Below are 26,848 nucleotides of genomic sequence, written 5' to 3' on the forward strand. Positions count from 1 at the left end.
CAGGTGTAAGAAACTAGTCAAGAGAAGAAGGGGGAAAGAAGAACCCACACCATTAGCTGTCTGGTATTTATTACTTTTTAATACAGAGAAGTCACAACAAAATATTCTCTAACAACACACGCAAATGATATCATAACCAATTATTTTAATTTCATCAACATTCATTTGCTATGTACATATTCTTCCATCTGCAAAAGTGCAATCCAAGAATGTCTCCACAAGAAACCTTTATGGACAAGTATATTTTTCAGGGGTTTTCTCACCAGTGGCCTTACAACAACACGTTTGTCCTCAGTTACCTGGTACAGCAAAATGAAGAGTACATGGAAAAAAAAAAAAAAGAAAAAAGAAAGAAATTGGGTTAGATGCCTCCCTTGTAGGAATATTCCCTATTTTCCCAACTAAATTAATTATGAATACACTGCTCACTACTGGAGATGTTAATGCAAATAGACTATAGGATAGTCTACAGGCTGCCTATAGAACACTGTAGTTTTAATGACTCCACAGCATTAGGCAGAACAAGAATTTCAGGCTGTTCACCTTGGTAGATGTCAAATTACGCATCAGCATGTAAAAGATGTCCATTATGTTACTTACAGTTATCAAAATTTATTTTTAAACATCCTACTGATGGATGAATTCATTTTTACACATCCAAAATATGAAGTCTATCTAAATGCAAGCCTCTCCTATGGAAAACAGAGTTAACTACTGGAAAGAAAAGCATTTGCACATGCAACTCCTATTACTATCACAAGGAGTATCGTGCACTTAAGAAGAGTAGAATGAACCTCCAAATCCAGAGGACTGTATTCTCGTTTACAAAACATATTTCAGGCACAATTCAATCTGACCATAGGCCAGATTAAAAAGAATACATAGCATCAGAAAAATGAAAGGTAATGAAGAACATTACCAAACTTCAGCCAAACAAGCAAAGCAAGCAGCTCCCTAGCTAGGGAAATAATTTCCCTTTTGACAAATTTAAAAGCTCATGACCAAAAGCAAACCAACTGTGGTCCAGCTGAACCTCTGAAGTAGCCATCAGGTCCCGAAGAAGTTACCTCTGCCTTTCTACTTATGCAAAGCCCAGCTGAAACTCTCATGGCCAAAGGGTGGGCCTGACTGCTTGACTGGAATCTGATGCATCTTACAGAAAATACCACATTTTGCAGTAACCCAAGACTAGTTTTCAGTACCAGCAAGAAGGAGGGAAAGCATTCTCTACAAATTAGGGACAATTTACTTTGGAGTGAAAGCTCAGAGGAATCTTTCTGTAGCTCAGATGGTTTCCACTGAGGATCATTTCTACAGTGCTGCAAGTGCTGCTAGCCTCCAGCTGAGAGATGTGTTTTGCAAGAAAACAGGCATTTCCTCAAGCAGTAGATAAGACTCACTTAACAGCAGAATTAAAAGGAAAAGCTGATGGAGAACTGAATTGTTTTCTTGGGTAGATTTGTACGTAACTCCTTGTCACTGTCAAGACTTTAAATATGCTTCCCCCTTCCTGTTTTCTCAGTCCGCTGCATTCTTGGTTTTGATTTGAATATATTGTACAACCTTTCATACACTTGGGATTTTAAAGCTGGCCAAATTCCCTTTTTCCATGTCTACTCATTCTTGATTGTCACACATACATGTCTGGAGAGGCATCTAAGTAATTAGAATTATAAATTAAGCTACTCTAAGAAAAGCAGATGAACAAGTATTTAGAAGGACTCCAGATCCCACTTCTCCCCTACCATATGCATTGTACAATGACACCTCCCATCGCCAAGTGCATGAAAAAGTGGGTACACAATGGCATGTAGCTCATGTGGGAATGAACACCCTAGACTCACGGCATGAATGACTGGCACTCAAGACCAAAAACCACAGTAAGAGATGTCTCCTTTAATTTTTCTCATTACAGGAGCTTTGTCTTTGCTGTGTGATTTCAGGCTGCTGGGAACAGTCTAGTCATCATCTAGCTGGTCTGGATCTCACGGTACTGCCAGGCAATGGAACTCCAAGCCTTGTTAGCCACCCTAACTCCATCAGGTTGCTCAACACACCATCAAAGCTGAAGGGCTCATCCTCCCTGAGGAGTTAATTCAAATTATAATTTGATTGTTCTCCATAAGGGATAACTACACTGCACAGCTAACCAGGTTTTATCTGCTGGACACCTTCTTCCAGCCCAGGTATGCCTAGGCCAGCTCCTGCTCCTATGGGCAATGGTTACACTGCTGGTCCCACTGCAACTGGGCTTGGTGTAACTTGGGTTTGTTGTAGCCACGGCAGGACAGTGTTAGAAGTCTCTCAGAGTCCTTCCCATAACTCTCCTTAAAAAGGAAACAGGTTTTCCCAAAACTCTCACAAACAGGGAACAACTGCACAAACCCCCAAGAATGTGCTGCAGACCCAAAACCACGCCCAGGAGCGAGGACAGAAGGAGGAGAGCGCCAGTGATGAAGGCCACCACAGCCTGCTAACATTGTTCTTCAGATCCGCAGCGGATCTCCAGTGTAACTGTACAAGATAGCCCAGATGTGAAAGCCCAGATGTGAAAACCATTAAAATGAGCTGGCTGGCTTCTAAGGACATTACCACTCAAGATAGCAGTAAGTCATCTGTGCCAACGTCAGTCCTCTGTGCAGCTTGAGTATTACTCAAAGAGTGGCTAATGCTAGAAGGAGCTAATTCTGCAGTGAAGACAGCCAAGAAATAAAACTGTGAACTCGTCATTTTTATCCACAAAGAAACATGGATATTCAGTTTGAGTTTTATGTGCACATTAATTTCTTAACTTAGCAGAAAGCATAATTCTCAGCCCAGCATATGAAACACTTTTTTGGCTTCTGACTTTTTTGCTTTCTTTCCCAGGGTGGCAGAGTATCAGGGCCATTTTCAAGATCGTGATTTCAACAGATGCACTCTTTAAAAAGATTCTAATTTGGAAAAACAAAAAAACTTCAGAAGAAACAAAAAATAATCCCACATCATAAACAGAAACAAAACCCATACCTCTCAAGTGGACAAACACTCCATAAATACAGTATGGAGAAAAGCAAAAAAAACCAAACCTCCTCTAAATCTCAATTGGCTTGAGAAACCAAGCAAAAGATTAATGACCTATTTTAAAAATTTTATTTAAGGAAGGGAGAAATGAGAACAACGAAACAACAACTGCAGAGTCTACAGGTCCAAGCCCTCTGATACAAATTCACTGCCTAATGCATAGTCTCTTATGTACAGCACAGAGGCATGTAGAAAGTAAATACGCTAAGTTTGCTTTATTAAAAGTCTCCAAGTTTTTAGATCCTGGACTTAATGCAATTTTGAAAGACAAAGGTGCAGCAATTAATTGTTTTAAAAAGCGATGCCATGTTTCGTACTCAGTACCTCTCAGCTCTTACAGGTCTGACGGCCCAGATCCCACTTCACGGTCCTCCTTCCACACCAGTCACACCAGTCCACAGTAGGCAGCAAAGCCTCAGCCACAGCAGACACATACAAACACATCCCCATTCAGCTCAGCCTGTTCCTTCCCTAAAATGTCTGTGAAGAAACACCTTTAAATAAAGCATTTTAAGATCTCCAGCTTGTTTTGGTATGAACAGATGACCCGGCTGGGCACATGACAGCCCCAGTGGAAGCAGCACTATTGCCGTACGGTCCGTCAGTGAGGGCAATGCACATCAAACACACACGGCAGGAAGACGCTATGCCAAAAAAAAAATTCACTTCAAGATTGCATTTTCTGGCATACATTTACATTCACTTGTCACAATACCTTAGTTTACCCCGTCTCGGGAAATCTGAAAGAAAGCCTGCGGAGGCGACTGGCAGCACGGGGCCAGCTCCTGCGCCCGTGGGAACCGATGCGAACGGCTGAATGAATTCAACAGTAACAAGACTGTTTCTTTCCAAGGATTTCCCATTTCCACCGAGCTGGAGGGACAACAACCCTACACAATTACCCACTTTCCAACTGGACATATTTCTCCATCCTGTATGTCTCCCCACACCCTTCCTATGTATCCCGTATTAGAATTATACAAAAAAATAAAGCCAAATCATTTTTAGCTGAACTTTACCCCACACTTGGGATATATTCAAAGGCCATTAAATTGGCTTGCCTCCAACCTTCACAGAGATCTTGTCAGGAGGATTCTGGTTTTAACAACAAGTATATATACATATTAATATGTACACAGACAAAGAAGCTGCTCTTTCAGTTAGAAAAGAAATTAAATTTCATCACAGAATGAATCCTATAAAAAGATATGTAATAAAGTTGAAATACCCATAAAATAGCTATTACTAAAGCAAAGCTTTCGTCAATAAGCCTCCAAAACTTTAAATGAAGAAAATGGCTTCACGAAGTGGTAGTCTAGATTTCCACAGTGAGGACACTGCTGGACGTTGCTGTATTCAGAGAAATACTGCATGCCAATCCGTACATCTATTACTGGCTTCCCACAGTGCTTACAGTTCAGCCGAGCCTGTAAAAAACAAACAAACAAACAAACAAACAAACAAACCCTTTTGAAATAACCGAACTCGCCTCTGAAAAAGAGGGTGTCACACGCAGCCCCTGCCCTGCCCTCCCCAGCAAGAGAAGGGGTAAGTCAGGGAACTGGCAGTAATGGGATCTGCTGGGAAGGACATTCCTCACCCGGACTGGTAACTCACATTCATGTGAAAAACATTGTGTAATACCACCACCAAATTCCGTAGAGTAGGTTACCTCCCACTCTGACTGACAGGAGGTAGAGGATTTCGAAGTTTATATATGCAAATGATTGTTTTGTGTTGCTTAATCTCTGAACCAATTCCTCAATGCCCAGCACAAGAAGTGCTGTCTCAATAATCATTAATGAAGCCCTGAAGCAAAGAGAGAAATTTTACATTTGTGCCACGCCATTCAACTGTTTAGGTTGATGTTTGAACATGATCTGTCTATAAAATGTATCAGTATTTTCATCTTTTGGCTTAACAAATGTATAACTCAATCTATTTTATCAGCATGGCATAGTATTGTATCACTTTAAGTATCTATTTAAACATTTATAATACATACCAGGTCATACAAACTAAACATCAGTTCAAGCACACAAACTATTCTACAAAATCCAACTGAGAAAGGACCAACATTAACTGGGTGGATATGAGAAATAATTAAAGGTCAAGGGTGAGGACAGAGCTATTAATGTTCAGCAGTAACAAAAAAAAGTAAGTCTTCAGAAGAAATCTAGCTGTGAAACCCGGCCCATTTGATATAAAGAAAGCAACAGGCGGTGTGAAAGCTCAGCAGGCCATTTGAAATACTCCAGAGAAGCAGAAGGGATTTGAGACCGTAAAGGAGTTGAAGAGTAAAGGTGGCAAATGAGCAGCGAGGGCCTGAGCTGTATCATAGCTTAACCTCACAGCCCAGTGCACTAATGAAAGCTTCATCTCTTCACTGAAAAGAACAAAAAATTATTTTTTCAATGACAATCTTGATTTACGGAATTTTCCTGGGATGAGGAAAGGAAGAAATTATTAAAGTACTACTACTGTTGAGACAAGATTCAAAAAGAAACAAAGCATCAGCTCCACAGCCATCTGCTCTGCTTGAAAAGCAGCAGTTCTCTGAAGTACAATCTAGTAGGGCATGGATTTATATGATTTTCTTAACCAAAGTGTTGTTTTCCCCCTTGCTACTGTCCAGTACATCAGCTGTCTGTTAGTAACCTGGCAGTGGCTGCAGTTCATTATCCTACATGCACATTTCTGGTGTATAATTAAATATTTTGAAATAAGGTATGAAATTATTCAAAATAGAAATTAGCAAGGCAATTGGGAGTTAAATTATATACCGTATTTCAATATCATTCCTCTGTATGCACAGAATCATCTGTAACAATCACGGTGAAACAATAATGCATATTATCTGGCAATCACAGTCACTGCAGCTAATGATTTCATAGTCAGTTCTATTACTTACCATGTATTGTCACACTGTCCATTAATCGTATAATTAAGGCTCTTGTATAATGAGACCTTAATTCTTGTCTTGTACATTCAACAGAAGCAATTCAGATTTAAATTTGCTGGCTTTTACAGAGCTAGCAAGTCAGCATCAGTGTTTCATCTTTAAAAGTCCCTATTTTTAAAAAAAAGTTACTAACTTTGGAGGCAATATCTCTGTCTTTAGTTATAATTGTTATCAATGTCATTTTATCCAGTAGCAGCAACTCCACTTGCCTTTTGAGCAATACATTTTGATAAATACGTTACATTTAAAATAAAAATGGCATTTCGCATATTGACAAAAGTGTATTTTAGATCGCTCTTAAGCACGCACGTGACCATGAAGCGATCACACTTTGAATGAGTGCATCTCTGCGAGGCTCCTGTTCTCACCCAGTAACAAAACCTGCGTGTCCGAAGGCAACAGTCCGCTCCTGAGCATCCCGAGCAGACCACTGAGCCATTCCCAGACAAATGCTTTTTCCATGGCCGTCTACCCCTACCTACACAGCAGAAGTGCTCTGCCCATCACATGGACAATTCTCTTGGATGCTGACGACCCTGCTGCCTCAGGCCTGTGTCTACTCTGGAGTGACCCAGGCCTTGGATCTTTCTCTCCCTAGGCATAAATGAGGTGAGCATTTAATGAAAACTAAACCGCTTCGGGCTGTGGTGGAGTACCATCACCAGAGTCAGTCGCAGCAAAGATTGAGGAGAGCTGGGTAATCTCCAAGCACAAAGGCTCTTTAGACCTTTCCGTCCCCTTGGCTTTTTTGCTACAATTACCTTATGATAAAACAATTCAAGCATCTAAGAGAAACTTGAATACATGAAATATCTGCTAAAAATGTGCAATTGTTATTAAAATACTACTGTAATTATACCTGATGCCAAAGATACTAGGACAATCCCTAGATCATCCTAAGGCATCAGATTCAATTGTGGATGCACTTAAAGGGGCTTTATTTAGAAACATAAGTAATAACCACTGACCACGGCATTGGTCTTTGTCTAGCTATCGGCCTCTGTGCCTCCTAAGTTAAGACAAAGGGACACACACTCAGTCAGCTTTCTTGTATTGCACTCATAGGCTAGAAAAGAAGGGAAGGGAGAAGAGAAACACAAACCTTGGCTTTACTTATCATCAGTTGGAATTTCACCTTATGAGTCTTTATATACGTATGGTACTAACCTGACAACAGGGAGATGCTGCCAGAATATCGTAGGTATACATAGTTCCCAGCTGATGCCAGCTTCCATCCCATCGGGACTTGCACTTAATGCAGATAATTTTGTGAACCCCTTCTAAGCAGTCTACACAAACAGCATAGAGGTGCATAAGCCTTCCTGTGGACAGGAAAGACACTTCTTAAGGAGACTATAACAGAAAATTAAAACAGACATTTCCTGCAATGTGTTATCTGCCCTTTAGTGATAGAAATCACGCCTTATTAAAATCTTTTTTTTTTTTTTCTTAAAAAACGTGTGAATGATAAAGTAAAAAGTGTTTCTCTATGGGAAATACATAGGGCTTGGCTGAAGCTATCTTCTATGGATCCAAAACTCAGGAATTAGTCATCACCCTGCCCACCCTCCCTTCCTCCATTTGCTGGTAGACCTTAGTAAAATATTTTATAAAAGGAGTTGCTTAAGCTCCATGAACAGATGCCAGATTAAGCTATATGATCAGCTGCAGTGTTTCCAAAACCAGGATTGTGCCCTAGCTTCCTCACCACCTGACAGAAAAAGCGGAGAATTGCTGAAGATTATTAGCAAGCTGGGTACAGATTCATTTAAAAACTTGCCAAAATCTTCCAGCAAAGAGGGAGCTGAGGACCTCTTATTCCTCATGGAAAAAAGCAACAGCCAGCAGAGCAATTTTCTTTCATGTACTTTTTCCTGAATGTTCATTAACTGTAAGTATATTTTAAAGCACTGTATGTTACACATACACAGACTTTAACATGCCGTTCAGAACTATGAATTTATCCAGCTCTATTGTGACTTTAGGCTCTGTGTGCACAGTGACTTTCAAAACCCCAGTTACATTGACTTCCATAAAAATCAAGCAGCTCAGACTTGAAAATGAAATATTTTCTCTACGTAAATGTGACTAAACTCACCAATGCAAAATCCAAGATGCAAATTTCACACAATACAAAAAGCCCTATGCAAATTACAAAGATCTGGCATCTAGATTATGCCCGATTTGTAGTGATTGAATCAATTTGTAGTTTAATAGCTGGCCATTAGAAGTGGGCTGACACAGAGTACTAATTCTGTCATATACCATATTTTGCACTGCTATGTAAGACAAAGCTAAGAAGTAGTGCAGCTGTGGATCAGCTACAAAACAGGACTGCATATAGTATGTGTTTATTTTGGATTGCAACTTGTGCTTTTTAGCATCAAAGTACTGAATACATCATAACCTGTAATTCAATGAATGCACACATTTTGTATGTCTTCTAGATAAAAGGGAATAAAATATTAACAATTTATGATTAGTCCATACTAGACACTTTCAAAATTAATGGTTTGGTTTTTAACTTGTTTTGGTTTTTAAGCCAACTATTTTAGAAAAATGGGAAGAAAAAACAGATTCTTCTTAAAATATATAGAAAAAATAAACTTGCTAGTATGAGCTGGTAAAAATTGAGTTAAAAATTGAGTTACTCCGCATTGGCATGTTCAGCTCTAGAAAATGTGATGTGATAAGACTAAAGTGCAAATATAATAAACTCTGTTCCTAAAGTGAACACTCAAGATTGGAGACATTCAAATAATTCCACGCACAGAAGTTTTGTGTTGTGCAGGAAGATAAAATAATTTTCCCCATCTGAAGTTCTGCACTGTTCCTGCACATCAAAATACTGCATTACCCCACCCCTTAATTTTCAGGATCTTTGTTATCTAGGAAATGAGGCACCCAATATCTTAAACATGCCTGAAATAAAGGAAGTTATTTTCTGTACTGAAGAGAAAATAACACCCTGGAACAGCACCTTGCAAGCTTAATTTCATTTCAAAGAGTACTTCTGACAATAAACCTTTTTACCCAGGACAAGGAGGTAAAAATTTTAACAATTAATTATTCACAGCATCTTGTCTGAGCAAGTTTTTCAGATGTATCGTCCAATGGGTAAGCAGCAATTAACTAAAAAAAAGTAATTTCACGGAGTTTCATTCTTAGTGGTAAACTTTAACAAGTGATGAGTTTCACTATTACTAAACCAGCTATTAGTACTGATAAAATCAGAAGCACATCGTGCATGTCTCCCCACCAAAGCAAATAAGCATTGTTATCTCACATACATATATTCTGTTTATCCTGGAGCTTTTTTAGATTGTGTATTTGCCTATCACTTTTTCTCCTTAAAATACATTAGGCAAGACAGAAACAATAATGTTAGCATGAATACAGTTTAGTGACTTAGTGCACAGTGATTTAAGGAAAGAAAAAAAAAAATACAAAGTCTGTTGATCAAAGGAATGTTACATAACACATATTATGACCATGCATGGGATATAAAAAATTTTATTGAGGGAAAATTAAATGTTAAAATACCTCTCATTAAAGTCTTCCCAACACACTTATCAACATATAATTCTATGTTTTTGAACACCAAACTAGAATACTTTCTCTGACTTATTTTAGCCATGCTGACTGCCAGCAGGCTGCAGGACAGGTATGTTTTGCTGCATACTACCCCGATCACTTAGTTTGGGGCACAGCTTTCAGGAAGAGCTGAAGCTCATCCTAGCCCACATCCATTTGTTTCTCTAGGAGGAGAAAAGCAATACATGCCTTGGTCTCAACTCATCTCGGAGCTGGGACACGATCAGGATGCAGTCCAAACAGGCTGGAATTTGGAAATAAGTCTAAGACCCTCACTACACCATTGCTGCTTCAACCCACCATATTAAAAGCTTACTTTTACTATGTCCAACCTTTCCAGGCCAGTGTTAACATAGGCCAGACTATAGTCCTTTCCATAAAAAAAAATAAATTAAAAAATAGTTTGCTATAAAACAAAACTGATATTCTCTAGTCTGAAAGCAGATGAAAGGCATCTCATCTCACCGGTGGTACAAATATAACTTTCACCCATGCTGCAGCACAGCATGCTTAAATTAAAAAGGTTGTTTAAAAGGTTGATGTATATCTTGCAGTAAAGCTCACAATAGATAAATCAGCACGCACACGCTGCAGAACAGATTGGTTGGAAAGCCTTCCCGTGGTCTACCTAGAAACCAGATGAGAAACCTCTTAGTTGTAAACCCAAGCACAAGGCACGGATCTTTCTACACAGCATTTGCTTTTTGTAATTCCTTCTAAGCGTTTCGATCTGATCCACGTGATTAATTTGGACGTGACTTCAAGCCTTACAGAACTGCTTAAAAACGCAGAATCGGGATGAAAATCTATAATGGGGGGGACAGGGCACAGAAGGCTGTTCCATTATTTAATGAAACCTAGCATGACTGACAGACAACCTGTACCTTGAAGGTGACAGGGAACATCATATTCAATCTCATCGTGTCTCGATGGGCTAAGGAACAGGGTCCCGTCCACCAGCGGAAACTGTTCAAACACTGGCAGTGCCCTGTGGCATAGCGCACAGTTTACAACGTTCCTGTGGCTGGCACTAAGAGCAGCAAGGATGAACTTCCGAAGGTCCTCCCCTTGGCCCACCTGGGCATCGTCTTCCATCCGCACGTGGAAAGTATTCAATTTATGCCTGGGGATGTGAGTAAGCAGCTCAGACAGATCGAGCCTTCTCAGAAACTGCACGGGGGCATCGAAGTGTCCTGATCTATGGGCCTGCAAGCCAGCCGCCCCGTAATCAAAATGCGCGTTCCTGAACATGCCCCCACCAGCCATGTTCTTCTTATGGGGCTCCAGGTGAATGGCGTTCTTCAGGAACTCCCCTAAGTATCGGGAGGAACGAGGGCCGCTGAAATGCGTGGGGGCAAGAATAGAGTAGCCGGTGGGTGGGGACTGGCCGGGAGAGACACAAGGCGAACGAACGGTGTAGCTACCACCCATGACACCCTTCTCCTGGGAGTTCTGCCTGTCCATCGAGTGCCTCCGCTGGAGGTCATTACTCAAGCCTTTCTGTGGCTTGTTGGCCGGCCTGCCCTTCTTGGCCTCCTCTGCCGACTCTGCCATCGACCTTCCCGTGCTCTTCTCCAAGACTGATTTTTTCTTCTTATCATCCTGCATCCGCTTCACCTGATACCAGTCAGTGTCCTTCTTTAAATGACCCTGCCCACACCGACAGGAGCAAAAGCGAAAAGCCAGGTCATATCCCTTCTTTGTCCACATGTTTTGGCGACACTGCTTTTCATTCCAGCTCCTGGCTCTGCCAATGCAATTGAACTGGACAAGAATGCTGCTTTCCCACTCATAGAAGCACTGAAGGTGCATCCAAGTGCTGTACGGACAATGCTCGTTGTTGCATATAACCTTCTGGTAGTCATCCTTCTCCAGGTCCACCGGCCTTCCAAAGCTACAGATCAGTGGAGTAGCACAAGGGGCTTCTGTGGAAGATAAAACAGATACATTAAAGACTTAATGGCCCACCTATTGCAATACTTCTTTAAACACCATGCCAAATATGCACGCGAGCTCTCACTCGTGATCCGTATTATCGAAGGGCCCACAAGCAGTAGCTCTGGGCCAGGGAAAAAGCAGTTTTTGCCAAATAAAGTTAAGCACGTGAAAGGAGATACAGAAATGAGGGAATAAAGAAAGAAAATTACTTTACAGTTTGTTTAATATTCAAAGCTAAAGCACCTCAGAAGCATTAGCCCTCCTCAAGCGTTTGTGGATACCGTTGCAAGGCCTTAAGAAGTAAGGAGAAAGCTTTGTGGATGTTTCTGCGGGGTTGCTTTGAAGCCTGAGAGGCAACATGGGGAGAACACACATAAGTGTTTGTTTGAAAAACAAGTAGGCAATACAGCCTGGCTTTGCAATCACAGGGAGAGGTAGGAATTGATCTTTTCTTTGGGACTGAGCAAGAGACAACAGCTAGGGAGAGGAGGAGGAAGCAGAGGACTTTGAAAAGCAAGACAAACAGCTTATGTTCCTAGTACAAAAAAGAGGGCCTTCATTACATTGCTCAGGCAAATATAGACTACACTACTATCACTGACCTCCTGGATAGCTAAATTTCACAAACCAAATAGTTCTGCAACACAGACAGGTTAAAAAAAACAAATGCCACGTGGTCTTTTATCAGCAAAGTAGCAGCCTTTGCTATATCCTTGAGCAAAGAACAGTTTATTTCAACTCCCTCACTGCAACGGTATCAGCTTCTACACAAAAATGCTCTACAAAAAATGTTCTGCATTTATGGACCAATGACATTTTCCCCTCCCTCACCGAAGTACCATGGACTACATATGACTCCCATTTCTGGCTGCTCAGTTGCAGCTGGGAGGCACAGAAAGGACAGGAAATTTTCAGCTGGAGTTTCTATTAGATCTTAAGAGTTTCTAATTATGAAGTTTTTAGATGCTTACTCAAGTATTACAAATATTTCTCCTCTGTATTTCTGACTTCCTACTTCCTCCGCTTCACCAAAAAATACTGTTCCAACAGCGCTGGCAGGCTGCCTTTTAACCTCTGTATTGCTGCATTAGCATACTAGCAGGCTTCTTCAGGGTCTGCCATGGTCAAGTGCTGTCTCACCCCGTGTGAAACAGAGCAAAGGCTCCCTGTAGTTCCCCAGTCTCAGCCAGAGCTCCAGGACTTGCAAAAGAGGTACACCGAGCCTTGTGGAGACAGGCTGCCGTGACCCGGGGTTTTTTTTCCCTAGGACTTTAAATTTCCAGCTGATAAGAAGGGAAAAAACCACTACTCAGTTGCATTGCTTTTAATCCCGTTCTTGTCACTGCCAGCACAAATAATACAACATAATTTGCAGCAGGATGATAGGTTTTACACTGCTACGTTTACTTTTACTCAGACTCTCAGTAATAGACACGCGACCCATCATCACCTGTCCTACAGCAGCAATACACAAACCAGATGCTTTACAACAACAGATCTTTGCCACACTAGTGGTTTTGCCCCTTCCCAATAAGTTTTTGTTAAAAGGCTATAAACAAACAAACACAAAATCTTCAAGGTTACCTTCAGTAAATTCAAGATTACAGTAGCTCTTAAGATTTATTTGCCCAGAAGAGAAGGGCACAAAGAGCACAAGAAAATTTTCCCAAGCTGTTCCCTGGAAGATGCCACATCCTTCACCTCATTTCTCTGCCTCCGTTTCTAACGCCAGAAGCGGCACAGTTGCAAAGAGAATTTCCTGCAATACCTGTCCTTCAGGGACTGGCCTGCAAACTGCAAGCAAAGCACATTCCCAAAAACATTCTCTTAAAGCAAAAAAAGCCGATTTCGGTTCAAAATATGGACTTGTTCAGTCATTAAAAAAAATTACCGAATTGGAGAGAACAGAGATAAGAGAGGCTTTCCCTTAGGGACTCTTTGGAAGTTCCTTCTATACATCTGACACCTATATTCTTACTAGTTGTCTCAGGTCTCTGAAAAGCCCACTAAGAACATGCAGATTTGGAGATGTCTTTGAGAAGCATGAATTTTATTGGCTACCAATGACTAATCTTTCTCCATGTTTTTTACTGTGTATTATTGAGTATAAAGTCGCTGGCAAAGAGCAAAAGTGAATGATAACTTATCTGGTCTGCAACAAAATCTGTCAGTTTACCAGTTCAGGGAGTCCTCCCACCCATTCTCCCAGACTGCAAGTCACACTATGCCACACCAAGCATCTCTGCAAAGTTTTTCTTCGTTGTCAGTCATTCTTTCATCATATTTAGAGCCTGAAAGTATAGTTTGCGATTACAGGATCCTTATGCAATTTGTCTCAGAGAAGCCAGTTAAACTGAAACTATTAAAGGCAAGTCATCAGAAGTCAGATGTGCAGCAAGATACCGGAGGTCCCAACACGAACAGTTCTCACTTATGCATTTCCTATATTCATCTATTTTGGTACATATTCCTTTCCACCACTGCCAAGAGGCAGGAAGAACATGCCAAAAATCCACTTATGCTCTCCCTGTGTTTCGGAGTGTAAATGTTCTAACAGTTGCAGGTATAATTAGAGCTGACAGCCAAGAAAGTTACTATACAGACAAGTTTAGAGATCTCCACTTTACAATAAAGACTTTACACTTCTTCATCCATACTGGCATAGTTAACTGACTAAAAAAGAAAAGTGTTTCCTTGATTAGCCTTTGAACATGTTTTTGGGTTTGGATGCAAAATACGTATGATCTCTAGCTGCCTGAGAAGTTTACAGCCTCTTCATTATGTGGACAAAAAAATGAAATTAATAAAATAAGTGGCTGAAACACAGAAAAAAACACCATAGCCTGTGTATTCCACAGAACATGTCCACAATTATCTGATTATGAACACGCACTAGGTGTCTAGAGGCTATTGTAAAGGTGATTTTCCAACAGATTTTTTTCGCCCTTTCCCTGGTTGGTCAGTGGAAGGACTGTGGAATGGGATATTCTCCAGCTTCTCCTTAAGAACTTATGGATGTCAGATCACCTGAGGAACCTCCCACACGGCATAACTACGAGCAAGAAAAAGCTTCAAGTTTTGGACAGCAATGTCTTTTTCAACATTTAAGTCAACTAGATGACTACAAAGTTTTCAGACGTTCCCCCATCTGATCTTCTGTCTACTCAGTGTGAATTGGCTGGTCACACAATCACCATAGCAAAAGCAGGTCTAGAGCAGCTGGAAGAAAGCAATGGGGTGAACAAGAGCCTTCCCCCATGCAAAAGACTCCACCAAATTGTTAAATGGTGGCACTGAGATCGCTTTGGAAAACATCATTGCTAAAAGGAGAAGCTGGTCCCTACTCACATCTTCTGGAGACTCACTTGACATTTCACTACTCTCACTGCAGTAGCACAGGAATCACTCTAGAAAACCAACAGGTCTCTCTGCCATGTTGCCATGCTCCACAGCAAGGTTCATGCCATGCTAGTCAAAGCAGCTGCTTTCACTGATACAGGTTTGTTATTACAAAGTCTGCTGATTCAGAGATGGCCTTGATAAAACCGCGACAGTATTTCCACAACAGAAACTGAAGAGCCCAGCACGGCTAATGAAAGCTGTCCCAGTAGAAAGTTCTACCACTTCTGTACTATGCCTGTATTTAAGAAAGCAGAAAACTCCACTACCCGAAAAGTGTATAGAAACCTTAAGCCAACATTTGGTTCTGTCTAATATTTCAAATTCCAAAAGTCTATCTGTACAAAACAGACAGTGCAGGACTGAACATCCCTTGCAGACTTCTCTCCATTCATGTCCCCTGCCAAAAATAATCATGCCACATGTTCCTACATAAAGAATAAATGAGAAACAGAAAACAAACTGATTTTTTGTGCAACTTTCCCAGGTCACAGCAACAGATTTGCCTTAGGAGTGAAACAGACAGCATTCAGATCACTTAGTATGGGTGCCACATTAGCAAATGTGAAGAGCTCTTCCCATCAATTCACACCCTTGAAAGTGCTCTGAGTTATTTAATCATCATTTTATAAATGAGACAAAGCACTTATTACAGAATTACAAAACTTTAAAAATTCTTGTTATCAAGCCCTTCCATTTCCCGTTAATGAGAAATGCATTTTGAGATTATTCTTCAAAAAGTCAGAGCTAGAATCATCGTCTTAATGTTTTATGATAACAGTACAACAATTACTGTCAAGAAAGACAATAAAGGGGATTAAATAGAAATTCACATGGCTAAACTACCCATCCACACCTGCAGCCTCAAGCTGGTTTGTCACCTAGATATAATTTGCTTCCAAGTAGCTAATAGTTCAGCAGATTTCTGGTTTCCAAAGTTATGAAATTGAACTTCAGGAAAAATGGAAGATTACCAGGTATCAGAGCACCATCCATTCTCCCAGTAGACCCTTCTGAAAGAATGCCTAAATGACCATAAAAGTACCTCTCAGTTTCAAGATGGTTTTCACAGCCTAAGAGAACAAAACAAGACAGCGTGCAGTTTTGTGTAGCAGAACGGCTTCGACGTTTAGACACAAGTGCACAGCTGTAACAGACAGGCTGTCAAGTTGCAACTGCAATTGCAGGCAGCTTCTTTCAAGAAGTTACATTTCCACATAAAAAAATGTTTTCTCATACTCCACTGTAGTGATTTTGATCAGTAATTCTGAAAATAGTTGCAAGGGGCAAGCACATAAATGTCCTCTAAAACAAAAATAACATACATTATTCCAAACATATGTACATTTGAGCAAAGTTAGGTCATTGTTTAAACAAGGTTATGTTTTATGTTTGACAGAACTACCATAAAATTAACTTTTCCTTCAAAAACGAGAACATGACAGAAGACTGCAAGGAAGCTGGTTTGGGTGTTTGGCTTTTTCTCAGTTTTTCTCAGTTCAGGTTTATAAACATCAATAAAAGCCAGGAATAGAAACAGACAGTTGAGATAGATCTCCTTCAACAAAAGGTAGAAACTGGTTAATGTGGCATTTTTAATAAAAAAGAAAGAGGATATATGAAGACCACCCTTCCCATTTTATGACCCAAACGAAAGCAGCAGAACAACGGCTGCCTGAGGAACTTCTCTCTGGTGAAGTAAATGGAGGAGAATGTTGTTTACTTCTGTTTACACACCAATAATAAAACCAAAGATGCACCCAGTAAGCCAAATGCAATGACTCCACAGCTTCAGTTTCATGACTGCTCTCATTTGTTCCAAGTCCTCAATGCAGACGCCTAAAGCAAAATTCGCTCTTCCCCCGCCACGTTCCCACATTATCCATTGTGTTAAGCACCAGAGTTTTTCAGTCAGTGGACAGAAACAGATAATTATTTCCTGTACTCATCAGCGTAGGTTTTAGCTCACCGCACAGACTTGCGATTGCTGGTAAAGCTTAAGGGAGGTGTTAAACATGTGAGGCTGGGGGCAGAGGAGAGAGAAGCGCAGTGGCTGTTGGAAGAGGCAGCCCTACTGTTATCTTAAAACAACTGTCAGGCGACATTAGGTTGTTATGGAACTGGAAAAAGAAATTATCAAAAAAAAAGGTAAGGTCCTGGCACTGGATCGGCTGTGAGACACTGACTATGCCTTGCTTTTGGTCTACCGTTACTCTAGCATGACATCATCTATGCCAAGGACACTTTACTTGCCAGCACATTACCTAGGCCAGAAGAGTACCTGTGGGACACATACTTTGCAAATCAAGCACTTTAACCTCTACCACCGCTTTCCCATGAACAGTGCTCTCTTCACAACCCTACACAGCCAGGAATTGTTCACTCTGCCAGCGTGAACCAGAGCTGAGTCATTTCTGTGGAAGGCTACTCCTTACCAACCATCTGCATGAATCTTCTCAATTTCCTCTGCCATCAGCTTAGCTTTATTTTAATTGAAGTCATACAATATTATTGTGCTAATACTGTAATGCAGCTGTAGAAAATAAACCACCAAAACAACAACGAAACAGACTGAACAGAAAACTTGTATTACTTGCCCAATGTGTTTGCTTTGGTGAACCGTGGAATACAATCTAACATGCAAAAGATTACCAAGATGTGACAAAATGGTATTGCCATATGCATAACTGGTTAAACAGTACAAATAATACAGCGATACAGAAATGATCATCCACCTTCCTAAGAGCCTGAATGCAGCAGGAAGAATGCAATGGGAAAAATGTTTTACAAGTGGATCCAAAAGGCAGGCTTGGATCTTCAGTGCAGCAACAACAAATAACAGCCGATAAACAGTGAGAGAAGTCTTTCAGAACAGCTCGGCTCATGGCTTATATTGATAACACTCGCTGATGATGACCGATGTCTCTCCAAAACTACTTCAGCAATCTTTGCAGACTGATCAAGATGAAAGTCCCCAGTCATTCTCCAGGAGGGAGGGGAAAAAACAAGACAGCAGTACCTGGTAAGCCGCCTAAAACACAGGCTTTCTTCTGTGTCACGAGACTCCCTCTTACATTTTTAGAAAGAGAAGCCAATGTCAGTCGTCCATCTTCAGTAAGCAACTGAGCTCAGGCTGGCATGACAGCCAGCACAGACCCACCTGATAGCTTTCCACACGTAAGCGCCTACATATTGACAGTTACATGCCAATCTGGAGCTCAGTCCTACCCCCAAGGGCCAAGTAGCTGCAGCCAATATTTATGCTCAGAAGGGACTTAAAGAGACCAAAGCCATAAGCAGCCTGGCTCTCCTTGGCATGCTTACCCTATGAGCAAGATGTCACTAGTTTTATCAGGTGAGGAGTCACCTTCCCCTAGAAAAGATTTCAGGTAATTTGGAGCTGCTAAACCCTAGCTCACCTGAGAATTCAGATAACGGGACTCCTGGAGGGCTCAGTAGGTGCTGGAACCGTTTCCATGCACTTCACTTAGGCTGACTTCACACTTGGCCTCCAAGGGAGTCTCTTCACCAAAAAAAAAAATCAAAAATGAGAAAGGCCTAGCAACTACACAGCAGTGGGAAGATGCCATGGAAATCATAAAGGCTTAACTCATACCTGCCACGTTAACACCTTCTAACTCACAGCACAGTCAGAGCTAGTGCCTGTTTATGAACTCAGCAATTAGCACGTGATACAAAGTCAGTTATCTGTGGCTCTTATTCAACCACCCACTCCCAGCTCAGCCATCACCTCACCAAAGTAAGTCAGAAAGTCAGGAGCAAAACTGTACCAACTAAGGAGGATAAGCACTTACACGTGCACAATAGTTCTGCAGTTTGCTTACACAGCCATCTGTGCTCCAAGCTGGACCAACTGCCTACACCGCTGAAACCCATCACGAGAATTCACACGGTCTTGTAGAAGTCACCATAATCTGTACAGTTATCGTGCAGCCAACTTCTTCCCATTTAATACCTGTCGTCCAAACAGAGAACAACTCAATCACCAGCTCTGGCTTTTGCTTAGGATGTACGGACCCTCTCTGCACAGGAGAAATCTTGCCCTGGCTTGTGCCATAATACCCTCAGTTCAACTGAAAATATCACCAGTTCACCATACCAAAGAGAACAGGCCTGAGCCTCTACCTCTATCGGCACCAGGACAACTAATGCCAATGCACTCCTGGTACTCCCACGTGAATTCCGAGTGGACTTAACCAGGTCAGGGACAGTTGGTCCTCCGTGCCACAAGCAGTCCTGCCCGGGCCAGGAAAACTCCTCACACTCCTTGGTGCAGGGTGGATTTTTCTGGTGACCTCTATCATGGTGAATGCAGAGATTAGTGACTATCTCAGGACTGGTGGGCATTGCCGTGTTTTGAACATTGGCTGTTGCCTTGTCCGCACATGAATCATCCTCACAGAAAAGCATTTTCACCATTAAATTCTCTCCCTGTAGCCTACCAATAGCTTTTAATATCTCGAAATATTACAGAAAACTAACCCTGGTGCCTCGAGAAACAGACGTCCTAATAACTAAAGCAGACTCTAATGCACCTGTCCCAGAAGTTTTCACTGGCAAATTCCAACTCATGCTGGGAATAAAGAGATAACTGTGGCCAGCAGTAGATGCCCTAATACCAAGCACAGACGTAAACACCGCAGGCTGGACTTGCCCAGATTCAGAGCCAGCTAGCCAAGAGACCCAGTCCAAAAGCACAAGAAGGGAAGAGAAAAAGGAGTAAAGGTTGAATCGAGTGGTATCAGCACCTCTTTTAGTTTCAAGTCTAGGGATGTTTGTGCCATTGGTCTATCCTTCTCAAGTTTCAATACGACAGACAGCATTTTTATTTCCCACGCTAAAGGCTAAAGAAGCCGGTAGGAACTCAGTGGGAAATGGGAGATGCAGTCACCCTCGCTGCAGTACCCAGCATCTCTGCAAGATAGCAGCTCCTGAGCGTGGAGCTGTCGGTTCCAATAGACATCTCCCTCACGGTGCTGTGCTGGCTCCCAGCTCTGCCTGTGTGCCATCTTTGGCATCTGTACAGTACATCTCGACTGTACAGGGCTCCCAAAATGGGTATCGGTAGCACAGAAGTGGGGACAGGGAGTGCCACGCACACGCAACAGCCAGGCCCTGATTGAAGCTACCTCCTCTCCCAGCAGGCATTCAAGACAGGAACGGCAGCAATATCCCTCCCAAGCCTTGGAAGGAGGACTGATAGACTCTACCATCGCAGGAGAGACAGAGAGAAAGAGATAAAGGCTAAAGTAAATGCTCTCAAGATAAATGTCACTGAAGTCTACCGGGAAACGCCAGTGCTCCACTCAAAATCCCACAAGCTTTCAAAACGGAATTACCCACTCCAGTGACTAGATTACTGCTTCAAGAGGCCTCTGAAATCATTTGAATTTCTACCCAAACTGTCTAAAGAAAGCCCATGCCCTACTAATGCTGTTGTAATTTAGACACTTTGAAGATTAGCTGGAGTATTTTGCCCTGAGCTGGATGCAAGGTTTACCTCTATTTTTTTTCCCTCCCATATGCTGCAGGAAGAAAAGCAGAGAAAGAGAGACATCTGCCAGTCATCACAGTACTTTAATATCAAAGGATGTCTCAATATGCAAGGCTGTAAGGGAGGCTGAAGAAAACTTACGAATGTCTCCAAGGACTAGAAATCGTTTTGTCACTACTTGTTAGATCACTAGGAGGAAGATAGGGGATGAGTACAGACAGAGTAAAGCAATCAGTTCAAAAACTGTATTTCCTCACATGAAACCTAACAAACATCAAGCCTAACCCTTACTCATGCAAGCACTACACTTGAGCAAATGACTAATCACATGAATACAGAATGCCGTCAGGGCACTGATAACCATTTTGATAGCAAATAACTGTTAAAAAAAATTAAATGGGTGTGTACTTGCTTGCATGAAAGGATTGTATTTATTTTATTCAGTAATACCTTAGACATGATTCCATTTGCAAAGATTTGCAGAACATGAATTGCATTTGCTACAAAAGCATGTAATTGCATAGTTTTAAAAATCCTAAAACTAACATGAAGTCCTTTCGAACCTGATTTGCTTTGATAGAGACAGTCAAATTTGCATTCGTTTCTGCAGTTAGAACTCAATGGAATTCTGAAACAAAATGGTTTTCCTTTAGAAAATTAATAGGTATTAAATTTTGTAGTCACTGCAATAGAATAGAAACTTAATTTTCCAGGTGGTCTCACTGATATCAATGGGACTCCCTCAAGCTAAGTAGCAAGAAGGTGCCAATACTGAACATCACTAGAGTGCCAAACTGGAACTGGATGTTATATGCGGCAGGGAACATTTGACAGCAAGTATTAATCCATGCTTAAATACTACAGCAATTCATGCTCTAAAAATACATTTTTAAATTAAATATCGCACTGACAAATTTTCTGGCCCTCTTTAACTATCCCACCTCCAGGACATAAATTTTTTTTTTTTTTTTTTTTAAATCTTAATTGTTGGCCAGTCACAGCTTTCAATACATTAGTCACTGTTGCACTGACTGATTTTCTTCTTCACACACTTGTCCTACATTAGCATTTTTATTTGAAAGTAAATCAGTCTTATGAATTTGTGAAACCCAGGTGAAGAGTGTGCAAAAGCACGGCTGGGCATTTTAAACCCTGGTAACTACAGAGAAGTTCGGAGCCCGGCCAGCGCAGCAGGCACTGCTCACACAACCCCTTGGCTACCGCGGCAGGACCCCCACCCCTGGGAAACAAGGCTCCAAGGGAGACCTACAGCAACCACCTCCACCAGCTCCCCCACAGCCTTTTTTTCCCCTGAAGGACACTCATGCTCCAGGATCCTGTATAAATCTGACCTCTGGCAACTCCACCTGACAACCCACCGACTCACCAGCTCTGCCACTTTCGCAGTTCAAGGGCTCACCCATGCCAGAGAGGAAGAAGTATCGTCTTAAAGCAGGTGGCCAATACACCGTAAGACAGTGATTTAGAGTCAGCTATGCCATATTTTTTTAGTTTAATTTAGCTGGCTATAATGAACCCCATGTTAAAGGGGGAAAGCACAGATAAGGAGAGCCAGCTTCTCCTTTTCTCTCATCTTCTCCTAGCACCAACACTAGAGAGACTCGAGTGACAGGGACAAGGGGATGAAGCAGCAAGATGTTAAGACAGCGACATTCAAGAGGAGGAAGAGGACTTGGGTCCACTGGACAATGAGTCTAAGAATGGAAACAAGGCAAAGAAAATGGATGGAAGAAAGAATTTTAGGGTCAGAAACAACTATATGTGGAGACCAGAGCGAGAAGTTCCTAGGGTAAAGGGATAGAACGGCTGGAGCTGACAGTGTAAAAGGGCCCAGGCTCAGCGAGGCAGAAACAGAGAAGGAATTTGCCACTCAGAGCCATCAGATCTGAAATAAACCCTGTGGATTTTCCTCTTCTGCTGCTCAGGGCAAAGTATCCACAAAATGTCTTGCCTCCTCACACTCATTTATGTCTGCAGATGAAGGTCACCAACTACTGCCATTAGGAACGCCGGTAATACACAAGGCTGGAGTCAGTGGGGTAAGCGCACAATCCCATGGAGCTGCTGGTGTAATTTTACATGATGACAGCTCAGATTTTCCAGTTTGGTTAAGACAAGTAACCCAGAAAATTAGCTAGAAAACTAAAAATTTATTAGGAATATCATTCAACCACTCTGAAGACAGGGAATCTAAGAAATTAGGCTTTCTGTGACAACGCATTTCAGTTTCCCTGTGCACTGCAATACTGTTAAATTAGTCCATCCCTCCCACCCATGGCCTGTGCCTCATTCAGTGCAGAAAATGGATGCACTTTGGTCAAGAAAGATTAATCTATCATACACAGAATTTCTGCTTGATCTGATGGAGGAGATAGGAAAGGAAGGCACAGCTACAGAACGTGAATCCTCCTTGTGGGCATCATCCCAATTCCTGCTGAAAAGTTACAGTGCAAGATGGAGAAAAGCCATCACATCTGGTCCGTGGTTATGCTCTCTCTCTACCTTCCCAATTCCCACATGGGAGTTTAGAACGCTTCGATCGCAGTTTGAGCTCTGAACATACAAAAATTAAAACACTACCAAAAAAAGCATAAACCGAGGCCTTCCTGGGGCAGGGGGAAAATCAGCCTGCATTTCTCAATCATCATGCCAAAAACTGACTGACACTTTGAGGGAAAATTGTGCTGGGATGGAAGCTAAATTTGTCAAAATGTAAAAGGGAACAACGTCTTTCCACTGTAAAAGGGTGCTGCAACAGCAGTTCTGTATTACATGGCACCACCAGTCAGAGTTGCACAGAGAAGCCCAGAGGAAATTAAAAATTCTGTTTCATTATGGCACGTGGATGGGGGGCAGAAACAATACATGGACCACCTAATGAACTGTGAAGACTTAAAAAAAAAAAAATCTGAACCACTATCCCTTCCCTGAGTGAAGAAGGGTCCTGATGGGACTGCGTAATTAGACTGTCATACTGACCTCATGATGCAAAGCCCAGGTTTGCAGAGACAATCTTAATTTTGCAATTATTAAATCTGCTGCTTTAATCTCTGCATACTTCTGTCTTGTCACATCAATGAAAGAAAACAGTTTATGTTATTATGATCATCTACCGCTTTTCCAGGGTAAAGATAGAGTAGGAGAGCAATAATACTAGGCACATTCCAGTTACTCTAGAACAACAGACGGTGACAAGGCAGGAAAGAAGAGCGAGCCCGGAGACGAGGGACCCACAGGACTGGTGAGCCTGGGCAGCACGAGTCAGCATGCAGCTGCACGGTCCAAAAGCAGCACAGCAAAGGGCTTCCCTGCACCCAGCACACTTAATCAGCAACCTAGATAGTCTCCCATGAAAAATCGAGAGTTGACTGTGTACAGCAGAACTCGATTAACCTCACAACTCACTGCAGCAGGCCGCATTCTCCATAAACTGCTTAGTGATCAAGTAACCGTAAGTGCGCGGCCTCTTACAAATGTCTTGAGTCTAGTAATGGGATACTTGCCTCCAAGGCCCTGGCTATACTACATAGCTTCATTTCAGATTCACCGGTTTTGAAGACTTGGGGGAATCCATTATCATCATCTAATCTTTTCCTTGCACGTGAGAGCTGGACTCCCAGCTCTGTAGCACGACAGGAGCAGTTTCTCCTTTCATCTCCTGAATCAAAACTGTTGAAAGCTTTGGACTTATCAGTGAGAATACAATTTATGAAACTTCCAGCTCAGGATTATCTGATGGGCAGTAGCCGACATAAAATAAAGCTAGCAACCACATCTACTCCTCAGCCTTTATGATTGTCTGAAATGAAAGATATGACTAGATAGGCACATTGATCCTATCAAGGCAAAGATCAGGTGTGCTGACCTGGCACTTACTGCAAATGTCGAAGCCAACGCTGTACCTCTGTCGTGAGGGGCAAAAAAAAGGGGAAGGGGAGGATTCGACAAAAGAGTCAAGGATGTTTCTGACCACTGAAGTCATATGCAATCAGGGAGAGAGAGAATAAAGGAACATCTCAGGTTAGCTCTCAGAAAGGCAGCCTCAACTTCTGAGGAAGCTGGCCAGCACAGAGGAAGGATACGTAAGGTACCTGGGACACACAGTCTTACAGCTGAAGAAAGCTGACAACCCGTGCAGCCAGCAAGTTGTACCACTACCAGTGTTCACTGGCATCACCTTCAGTGGCATCTGCACAAGGAACAATACTTCATTATCCCCATGCAAAACAGCCGCACCAGAAACCCACTTCTGCTTTCACTTGTGCTTGACTGAAAAAAAATTGGAAACACTGTTTCTCTCCACCTCAAAAACCAAATAAAAGCCAACAGTGTCATGCATAAGACGCCACCTGCAAAGCGGATGTCGCACATATTACATCACCGGACTGAAGTCGTGATAAAAATGCTCTAGAAATTCTCTAACTCCTGCTAACCTTTCTGGTTTTTCTCCCCCTTGTTCACTCACTTAGAACAAATAGTCAAAAAAAAAAAAAAAAAAAAAGGAAATTCTAAGCATTCTCCATGATACTCTGGAATAAGTAATACTCTTATAAAAGTAGTCTGGCAAAGATCTTGTGAGCTAAAGTGATTCATAATTAATTGCTACTATTTCTAAGGAAAAGTTTCCATTAAATAATCCACAGGAATCAGACATCTTGAAAACCAAAGTAAGATTCTTGGAACTACCTTTGGCTAACAGCAGCCAGGCAAAACTGCCGCCACAAAGTATAAAACCAGTTGCAGCTACCCTCCCACTTTTTCCAAAGCATCGAGAGTAAAAAGCTGAAGTCCAACTTGGGAGGGGAAAAAAGTCAGGAGTAGGGACTGTGCGCCCCAGTTTGTAAATCTAGCAGCAGAACTAAGAGGTGTGGGGTTTTTGCTTAGCAAAACGTGTAATAAAATCCTAGCCAACCTTCAGTTTTAGCCTGAAATACCATTTTGCAGCAAGACTATCCCCAAACACGGAGAGCAACGCAAGTTTCTGCAAGATAACACCTTACCAAAACTGCTCCGAACCGAAAACGAACCCACCAACCAAAGGCAGCGTAAAATGGTTGATGAAAAGTCAGTATACTACCCTGAGAAACCCAACTGCTCTGCAACGACAAATAAAACAGACCGAAAAGTAGGACTCCATTTTTAACCGTGCTGAAATAAAGTCGGGATTTTTCAACTCGGCACCGCACAAGCCGAGACGCGGCCGGAGCCGGCGGGCGCCGCACGTCCCGCCCGCCGCCGGGGATGCGCTCGCCCCCGCCCCGACCGCGCTCCCGGGCGGGCGGCCCCCCCCCCCGAGCCTGCCCGCAGCTACGACAGACGGGCGCTGCGGGGCAGGCAGGCTCCCGCCGCCCGCGCCCCTTTCAGCACCGCCGCCGCGGAGGCCCCCGCCCTCCGGCGGGTCACCGGGCGGGGACATCCCGGCGAGCAGCCCCCCGCCCCGCCGCGCGTTTCTGGGAGATCCCGGCGGCAGCGGCAGCAGCCGCGCGGGGCCCCGGGCGGCGCCCGCCCCCCTCCTCCCCCGGCCCCGCCGCCGCCGCCCCCCCCCGGCACACCCCCGCAGGTCCCCTCTCGCCGGGCGCTCCCCCCCGCGCCCCGCGCCGCCCACACGCCCCCCCCACCCACGCCGCCGCCGCCTGCGCCACCGCGGGCCGCGGGAGGCCGCGGGGCCCGGCCCGCCGCTCACCGCTCTTGACGTCTCCGGGCGCCGCGCCGCCCGCGGCCGCCGCGCCGCCCGCTCCGCCGCCCGCCCCGCCGCCGCCGCCCGCCGCCGCCGCTCCGGCTCCGCCGCCGGCCGCGGCGCCTCCGCCCGCCGCCGCCGCGGCTCCGCCGCCCGCCGCCGCCCCGTTCTCCTGCTCGTCGCCGCTGCTGTTGGCGCGCTTGTTCTTCTTGCCCTTGCCGCCCTTCTGGTTCGGCATCGCGGGCCCGGCCGCCGCCGCGGCGGGGCGGGCGGCGGCGGCTGCGGAAGGCGCCGCCGCCGCTACCTCCGGCTCATGGCGGGGCCGCGGCGGCCGCGCTGCGCTGCGCCGCGCCCGCGGTGGGCGGCGGGGCCCGGGGGGGGGGGGCCGGGCCGGGGAGGGCGAAAGGCGTGTCCCGCTCGGCCGGCCGCCGCCGCCCCGCTTCTTCCCGGAGCAGGCGCGGGCGCTGGCGGCAGCGGGAAGCGGCGCGCGTTGGGGGGGGGGCTGGGGCTGAGCCAGGCGGGGGGAGCGGGAGGGGCTTATCGGGAGAGGGAAAGCCCCGCTCCCGCCGGCACGGGGCGGGGGGCCGCCGCCGGTGCCAGGGGGGGCGGGAGGGCGGCAGCGTCTCCCGGGAGGGGTCAGAGCGCGCCCCGCCGCCGGGGGCCGGAGCGGGAACCGGAG

General features: G+C 43.7%; 1 protein-coding gene across 2 annotated transcripts; it reads right to left on the bottom strand.

Moving 5' to 3' along the window:
• Positions 1 to 52: 52 nt before the first annotated feature.
• HECA (hdc homolog, cell cycle regulator) lies at positions 53 to 26,508 on the bottom strand. 2 transcript variants are annotated; one of them, XR_003924658.2, is made up of 5 exons: positions 26,176 to 26,508; positions 10,504 to 11,544; positions 7,193 to 7,347; positions 3,388 to 4,490; positions 53 to 299 (listed from the first exon to the last, which is right to left on the bottom strand). XR_003924658.2 is itself a non-coding variant. In XM_030022752.2 (4 exons), the coding sequence occupies exons 1-4, from the start codon at positions 26,405 to 26,407 to the stop codon at positions 4,326 to 4,328; spliced, it is 1,593 nt and encodes a 530-aa protein (XP_029878612.1). In that variant the 5' UTR covers positions 26,408 to 26,508; the 3' UTR covers positions 53 to 4,325. The 2 variants fall into 2 exon arrangements, 1 of the variants encoding a protein (XP_029878612.1); XM_030022752.2 differs by having other exon boundaries at positions 53 to 4,490.
• Between the last annotated feature and the right edge of the window lie 340 nt (positions 26,509 to 26,848).

Source organism: Aquila chrysaetos, chromosome 8 (genome assembly GCF_900496995.4).
Source record: "Aquila chrysaetos chrysaetos chromosome 8, bAquChr1.4, whole genome shotgun sequence".
NCBI classification, from domain to species: Eukaryota; Metazoa; Chordata; class Aves; order Accipitriformes; family Accipitridae; genus Aquila; species Aquila chrysaetos.